Genomic DNA, 8,250 nt, shown 5'->3' with positions numbered 1-8,250 from the left:
GGTTGGCAAGTACTTTGCACCCAGATCTTCATGCTCAGAACACCTTCACACCTGCATTTAAGCTAGCGGGGAGTCTCACTCCAGCACCTGATCAACCCACCGAAGCCAGGACCCTCTGCAGTACTCTCGTCGGAGGCTGTCCTCTCCCGGTAAGGACTAAAAAGAGCCCTTCCCCCAGTCAGGACCAAGATCTAGAAAAGGAATTTCAGTGGCGTCTCAGAAGGCCCAAAGCTAAAGGTGAGGGACAGGCGTGGGGGACAAGCTAAGCTGCCTACTCGGGTCCTTCCTCACTCACCAACGTGTCTGCTCCTCCTGCGGGAGGCCGGTGGGCAGGTGAGGTTACCTGGGAGCCCCAGAAGCCCCGAGGGGCGCTGCAGTCCTCGGTCTCCCTATCACCGGCGCAGCGGGGGACTCCAGACCGTCTCCTCCCCCTCGCAGCGCGCTGCCGCGGCCCCTCGGGCTCCGACGCTCGGCGACAGTGGCACGCCGCGCTCTGCTCCCCTCCGCCGACCTGGCGTGACGCAGGCGGAGACTACTTAAGGGCGGATTAGAGGCGGTGGCCGCGGATTCCCCAGCCCCGCAGCCAGCTCTGCGCGCCGCAGCAGCGCGGGAGCGCCAGGTGCCTGCTCCAGTGACAGGCACTGGGGCCGGTGCACGGACCCTCCCCCAGACCGCAAGATCGAGGGGAAGGCGGAGCAGAGAGCGGTCTCCCGCCGGCAGGAGCTCGGCCACCTGCACGCTGCCACCCAGCCCCGCCCCTCACCGGGAGACTGCGGGAGTCAACCTGATCCCCGGACGGCAGCGAGGTGCTGGCCAGCTCCTCCGCACCGCGCCAACAGCCCCATTGGTCGGGTCGCGCATAGATTCTTTCCCCCTACTCCCCTTTTTTAAGTGCAATAAAAGGGGGAGGGGCTCGTGGATATTTTTTTTAAAACATTTTTGTTTGCTTCTTTAATTGGGGGCAATTCGCTCTCGGTCAGGAGGTGCGGCCCGGGGAGGGGCCAGGACCAGGATCGTGCCCGGTACTGCCCAGTCTTTGTCTGCTGCCTCCGGATGCACAGCGATGGGGGAATGGACCATCTTGGAGAGGCTGCTGGAAGCCGCGGTGCAGCAGCACTCCACTATGATCGGGAGGTAAGGGCACCAAGCCAGACCTCAGCGGGCCCGTCGGGCGGCCCTTGGGAATATCTTCTCCCGTCTCTAACGATCCCCCAGACCCCCAAACAACCCTCTGCCTCCTCCCCATTCTCTGTCCAAGTGTCAGTGTTGCCTGCATTAAGGGATTACCCGAAGCCCAGTGACGCCCCCTCCTTCAGTTACTCCTGACCAGCTCCCCCATACTTTCTCTATAAAGCACCACAGGGGAAGGGGCTCACGCTTCCCTCATCAGAAAAGGACTTGTGGACTCAGTCCTGGTAGCCCCCACTCTCCAGAGTCAGCGCCACTCTCCATCTGGTTCCCTAAATAGAATCTACAAGGAAGGCAGAATTGCATTTGGACGGAGAAGGGCAAGTGGGGAGATGGATTTGCTCATCACAGCAGATGCATCATTCTTTAACAGATATTTATTAAGCTAGACCCCCGTCCTCCGTTAAAACTTAATGCCAGAGAGCCACACACATAGCTGACTTCTTTTGGGGGATATCTATATGTATGTATATATACACATATGTATATGTATGGATATATATTTATTTATTCATATTTATATCTACCTGCAGTTATCTATGTATATAGACGTGAATTTTGTATTCACAACTGTTTCTAGTGACAATCAAGTTCTATATGTTGAGACCAGGACTTACACATGTAGGGTTCAATGCTCATCCCATGTGTAGACCCTCAAACACACATCCTCTGTAAAAGATTCTGTATGCATTGGCCAGAGTAAAGATATGTTTATAGTCTGTAGACATTCTGCATATAGAGGTCAATTATATACACTGCAAAAGGACCATAAACAGTGCATGAAATTGTGCAGATGTGAGATCCTTGTAATATGAAGTATTCCAAGCTTACCAGCACCAAGCAGACAAGGAAAAGATAAAGTTGTTTTCTAGGCTCTCAATTCAGTACCACTCAAGGGTGGACAGCTCCCCTATTCAAGGACTGGTAAACATTGGAACAGGAAAAATCAGGGACTTCCCATCAGTGACTTAGCCTATGAGAACCTCTTTTCCCCCCTCCTTTTCCTCTGCTCAGGATCCTGTTGACTGTGGTGGTGATCTTCCGGATACTCATTGTGGCCATTGTGGGGGAGACGGTGTACGATGATGAGCAGACCATGTTTGTATGCAACACCCTGCAGCCCGGCTGTAACCAGGCCTGCTATGACCGCGCCTTTCCCATCTCCCATATACGTTACTGGGTCTTCCAGATCATAATGGTGTGCACCCCCAGTCTCTGTTTCATCACCTATTCTGTGCACCAATCGGCCAAGCAGCGAGAACGCCGGTACTCTACTGTCTTCCTAGCCCTGGACAGAGATCCCACTGAGTCTATAGGGGGACCTGGAGGAACTGGGGTTGGGGGCAGTGGTGGGAGCAAACGAGAAGATAAGAAGTTACAAAATGCCATTGTCAATGGGGTGCTGCAGAACACAGAGAACACCAGCAAGGAGACAGAACCAGATTGCCTAGAGGTTAAAGAGCTGACTCCACACCCATCAGGGCTGCGCACAGCAGCAAGGTCCAAACTCAGAAGACAGGAAGGTATTTCCCGCTTCTACATCATCCAAGTGGTGTTTCGAAATGCTCTGGAGATTGGGTTTCTGGTGGGCCAATACTTTCTATATGGCTTCAGTGTTCCAGGGTTGTATGAGTGTAACCGATACCCCTGCATCAAGGAGGTGGAATGTTATGTGTCTAGACCTACTGAGAAGACAGTCTTTCTGGTGTTTATGTTTGCTGTGAGTGGCATTTGTGTGGTGCTCAACCTGGCTGAACTTAACCATCTGGGATGGCGCAAGATCAAACTGGCTGTCCGAGGAGCCCAGGCCAAGAGAAAGTCGGTCTATGAGATACGTAACAAAGACCTGCCTCGAGTCAGTGTTCCAAATTTCGGCAGGACTCAGTCCAGTGACTCTGCCTATGTGTGAAAAGGCAGCTTTGGGGAAGGCCTGCTGGGTGGGAAGTAGCCCCAAGGCAGATGATGACTCGAGGGTAAACAGATCTGCCCTCATTTATGTGATGCTTGCTGTCAAGGTCTAGGATACAGATGTTCAAGGGTCTTCATCAACAAAGAGAAAGAGTTAGAACTGTCATCATGTGTTACACCATCGGTTCTACAGAGACAAATTGGATAGAGTGACAAGATGACTGAGCTGGACTTCCTTGGGCCTTTCTCTCTAATGGTCCTTCCTGCTTCTGACAATAGTGGACTGGCATAGCTGCCAAGCAAGACTTAGCTCTGCTGAGCTCTGTATTCTGGTGAATGGCATGAGTCAAATACTCATTGATATAAAATTTGTGACCCATCTCAGCACATCCCTTTATCCTGGGCTGCAGAAAAAACATCCCTGAGGATCTTTCTCCCCCATCAGCATGCCCCTTTCCCTCAAACCCAGGATAGCATGCCAGCTTTTTCTCTTTCATTGATCTGGCCTTATATTAGCCCTAACACAGTTATCTGCAAGCTAGAGGGAATTACACAGGGTGCTTTTTGGAGACTGGCCAGGGCAGAGGTTTGCAGTAGAGCCCTGTATGACTGGCTCTTAGTCATTATGAAAACCTTAGGAATGTCTCAATATTTCCAATTTTTTAACTCAAATTGCACTGGTGCTGTTTATTAGGGGTGGGGGATGGGAGGGAGGGAATATCACCAATACTTCTGTGAGATGGTTATTTCATTGTTGAGCATGTGTTTATGAGCTTTGGGATATTTCTGCCTTCTAACTTATGGACTGTGGATAGTATTAGCAATATGGTTTTTGTTGAAATGGAGGGTATCTACTCAAGCCACAGAATTTCTATCTGGTAGATCTTACTCATGTTCTTACCTGCTTTTGTTGTGCTACACAGCTGCACATCATTTTGCCATGGTTTGAATTTACCTGTGTGCTCACACCAGAGACCTTAATCAGCCCATGTCAATCCCAACATATTATATCATCACTTATTTTTTAAACACACACACACACACACACACACACACACACACACACATACATCACTGGCTTAACAACCCTGGAAGTAAACATTATTGGCTAATATGTGTTTATGGATATTTATTTGAGACATATACCAAAGGTTCAAAAACCTGTTGTGTGGACTGAGACAATTTTCCTCTGTTGTTCTTATTTATTGATAAGTGCCATATTCTACCTTTCACGCCCACTGTGTATTTAGCTGAATCATTAGGCAAGAGTAGTATTCAGATAATACGTTTTTATGGAAGCTCTCTGTTTCCTTTGAATAATTATTACTGTTATTATGGTTTTTTGATTTAGATATGGATGTGGTATGTTATACACCTGAGGATTTGTTTAAAATAAAGTTCTTGCCTTTTTTTGTAAACTGGGAAGAGCCTGCATTTTTCTATTTTGATCGGAGTTGTATTTGTTTAAGTAAATGTTACAATGGAGGGACATTTGGTCCTGAAAGTAAACAATAGATTAAGCATATGTGAGGGATGAATAACAAAGTCCCATCCTCTGAGCAGACAAAGGGAAGCTGACAACTTTTACAGATGTTTAAAATGTGAATGGTGGTGCGTTTAAGTGTTGTTTCCTAACTCCTTTCTGACCCTAGCTTCGCATTTCTCTGCATGTGTAAGTATATTTCTTGAATACAATTGTCAATGATACTTGACCACAGTCGCTCAGTGTAGGAGTGGGTTTTTTCTCTCTGATTCCCACCATGGATTGTCACAGTTGGCAAACACACTGTTCAACTTACAATATATTTAGAACCTGGTGTCTACTAGACCAGGACTGTCTAGTAGAAATTCTATAATGATGACATTTAATCTTGGAACAATTAGCTACACATGACTATTGAGATCTTAAAATGTGGCTAGTGTAACTGAAGAACAGAATCTCTAACCTGGCTTAATTTTGATGGGCTTAAATGGTTATGATGGTTAGCTGCTATAGTATCACACAGCACAGTTCTGGAGTTTTTAATCAGCCACTTTGCCTGCATCTTTAAATGGGGATGGATCTTTTGCTTATATGTCTTAAGACCTTTCCAGCTGTATCATTTGATGGTTTCTCATTTTTCCTACATGTGGTTCTGTTTTTGTAGACTAATGTTCTCCCTCTGTTCTTTGACTTTATACATGTTCTAATCTTAACATGAGTACTTGGTTTGAATGGTAGGAAACAGTGTAGAATTTCCAGGGTGGTTATTTTTCCTATACAATGGTTACACCTTTTAACTATGCATGTAAATGCCATTTTTAGAATGAAAATGTGTCTATTTCAATCTATAGGTTTCCATCTGCAGTATAAATAAGCGGTTGAAGATGATTATCCTTGAGTAAAGAAACAGATTCTCCTCTGCTTGTGTTTGGTAAGCTAAAAATGTTTCAAGACACCTCCCAGAGCTGAAGGAAGAGTGTCGCTTGAGCACTCTTAGCATATGCTTGGGTGTGAAAGAAATGGGAATCTGTGTGGAAAACAAGGTCTGTTGTATTTATGCCTTGATGTAGGATTAAAAGAGGAGTGGCTCCTGGTAGAAATGCATTCTTCATCAGTGAGGCTCGTCTATTGCGGTTGTTTGATGTTTCTAAACACCTGCAAGGCTAGTGTTATTAACGCATGTGTTAGTAACTCATGCTAACTCACAGAGGGAAAGCATCCTCTTAATATATAGACACCCTGCAGAATGCCTTGCTTTTTATCAAATGAACACATATACATGGATGGTTTGATGTGTGAGGGATGTGACCTTAATGTTTATTTTGTGAAAGAATGCCACGGACATATTCTTTTAAATTCTCGAGCTGTTTGGTTAGCTTTAAGTCCTTTTGGTCCAAGCACAAATATGCATATGTGAGTGAGTGCGTGCGTGCGTGCGTGCGTGCGTGCGTGCGTGTGTGTGTGTGTGTATGCTGGTAAGCGGTGGACAACAGCCCATGAACTGGGTTTAAAACTTTGGTAGGTACTTGGAGGGACTAAGTTATTTAGCCTCAGGGAAAAAATAACTGAAAGGACAGAATTTGTCATTTGTAGGTCCTCGAATATCTAAAAGGTCACAAATATCATTGACAACAATCCAATTCTATCTTCTCTGTGACCTCTGGACACAGAAAAGGGCATGTCCAAAAGCACCACTCATAGCAGTGGGTTTCTTGGAAAGTAATAACATCCTGGAGTTCAGAATGGAGTAAATCACTTAGAACACACTATTTGGGTTTATTTTACCTTAATTTTATAAACAACCTTAGTTTCACTATTTTAGTATTCTGGGATTGAGGTAACAGAGCAACATAGATAGCAGAAATTATTTTCTTTTGGTTCTAGAGGTTAAAATCCTAAACCAAGGTGTTGGTGGGTTGATGTCCCCTTTGTGATGGCTGCTGTCTCACCATGCATGTGGTCTTTGTATGTGCACATCTCTCAAGTTATCTTTGTTTATGCCCTCTTTTATGAGGATACTGTCAGATTGCATTTGGGCTTCACTTTTAACTTGTCTTTTCTCAGAGGTGTGTGGACAAGACAGGGTCTCATTCTGTAGCCTTGATGGTGTTGAATTACCCCAAATCCTCCTGCTTTTGCCTCACAAATAGGGAGAGTATAGATCACCAGGCCTGACTATAGTCATCTTTTAAATTCATTACAGTTAGAGGCCTCATCTCCAAACATAGTAACATTCTGATATACTGGTGTCAGAGCTTCTACATAGTCATTTGCAAGGACACACTAAGGTTTTTTACAACTTCAGATGCTTATAGATATGAGAACTATATAAATACATGCATAAAGGAGGAAGCCACTTTGGGCAATAAGGGCAAAGTAGGTGATTGAATGGAACATCAGAACAGTGGGTGTATATTAGTCTGCCCTGGGGGAACCAAGTTGTGTAGATGCTGTAGTGCACTTAAATACTAAGTAACAAGTGAGTTCCTTCAACAGAGCCAGAAAGCCTGAAGATACAAGGATAATACCACTAACTTTAGACCTTACAAAAAAGCAACTTCTCAGATGGAAAGATCAAACACTTAGTTAATAATAATGAGGGAAAAATTAATTCCATCACCTCACTCCACATCACCTTTCTAAGCTGATTGGTGCTACCAGCTAAACATTACCATTGTTGTTTATTTTTCCTCTCTTAGCAATGAGGACTGGGTGAGCTTGAAACCTTAGCATAAGATCATGAAAACCATTTAAGCAGAGGAGGAAAATGGAAGGGTGAGGCTCTCATAACAGACCTTCTCAAGCTAAATGCATCTGGGATTCATGACAAGAAACTACAGGCAGATGACTGACAAGAATTCTCAAGGCCTTCAGAGTGGCCATTACAGGAAGTTGAGATTTCCCTGGAGCGCAAGGGTCTTGGCAGGGTTACAGCCTGGAGTGGACAGGAGAGGAGGAGTGGTGTTAGGAAGCTGAGAGAGATGCAGTCAAATAAAGGATGAATAGTGGCATGAAGTTCTACTGACCATTTATATAAATGAGAGAGCTTTAACTAAATGAAGACACAGAATCATCTGCTGGGTTTGGTGAATAGCAAGGTAGAACGTACGACAGACTGCCCTAGACACTTTCAGCCCTCAGAAGGCTGGGTAAAAATAATAGCAGCAAAGAGTAAATGATCCACCCCAACCCAGACAGTGTTCTGAGAGTCAGTTAAGCCTGGCACACCAGCCTTGTGCCCACCCCAAGCTTACACTAGCAGGTTGCTGTACTCCGGTGGAGGGTGTAGTAGTTCAACAGACCTGGTTGAGCCAAGCCTACATGAGTAATCAGTAAGATGGCCCAGTGCTTCTTTCAGTTTTGGTCCTTTAAGGACAGCACCAGAGAAGCCCTGATGTGACACTAGAGATGACGGCTGACCTGCTGTGGGCCAGACACACTGCTCATCCAGGCCACTGCCCCAAGTCTCTGGCTACTGAGGAGCAGAGTCCAGGAAGTAGACCTGTCATTCTTGCTGATTCCATCCACAAGTACCTTACCTACAACATATTTAAAGTAATACATAAAGGGCCATCATTTGTAAGCATGCCACTGAACCCCTCACCTCCAACTTCTCCTAAAAGGACCAGATGAGCCGGGCGGTGGTGGCACACGCCTTTAATCCCAGCACT

General features: G+C 45.7%; 1 protein-coding gene across 1 annotated transcript; it reads left to right on the top strand.

Annotated features, from left to right (window-relative positions):
- Window positions 1-37: 37 nt before the first annotated feature.
- On the top strand, window positions 38-3,793 carry Gjd2 (gap junction protein delta 2). The gene is made up of 3 exons (XM_005087948.3): window positions 38-149; window positions 981-1,134; window positions 2,203-3,793. The coding sequence occupies exons 2-3, from the start codon at window positions 1,064-1,066 to the stop codon at window positions 3,095-3,097; spliced, it is 966 nt and encodes a 321-aa protein (XP_005088005.1). The 5' UTR covers window positions 38-149; window positions 981-1,063; the 3' UTR covers window positions 3,098-3,793.
- The last annotated feature ends 4,457 nt before the right edge of the window (window positions 3,794-8,250 follow it).

Source organism: Mesocricetus auratus, unplaced genomic scaffold (assembly GCF_017639785.1).
Source record: "Mesocricetus auratus isolate SY011 unplaced genomic scaffold, BCM_Maur_2.0 Super-Scaffold_100004, whole genome shotgun sequence".
NCBI classification, from domain to species: Eukaryota; Metazoa; Chordata; class Mammalia; order Rodentia; family Cricetidae; genus Mesocricetus; species Mesocricetus auratus.
This window is presented reverse-complemented; position numbering and strand designations above follow the sequence as displayed.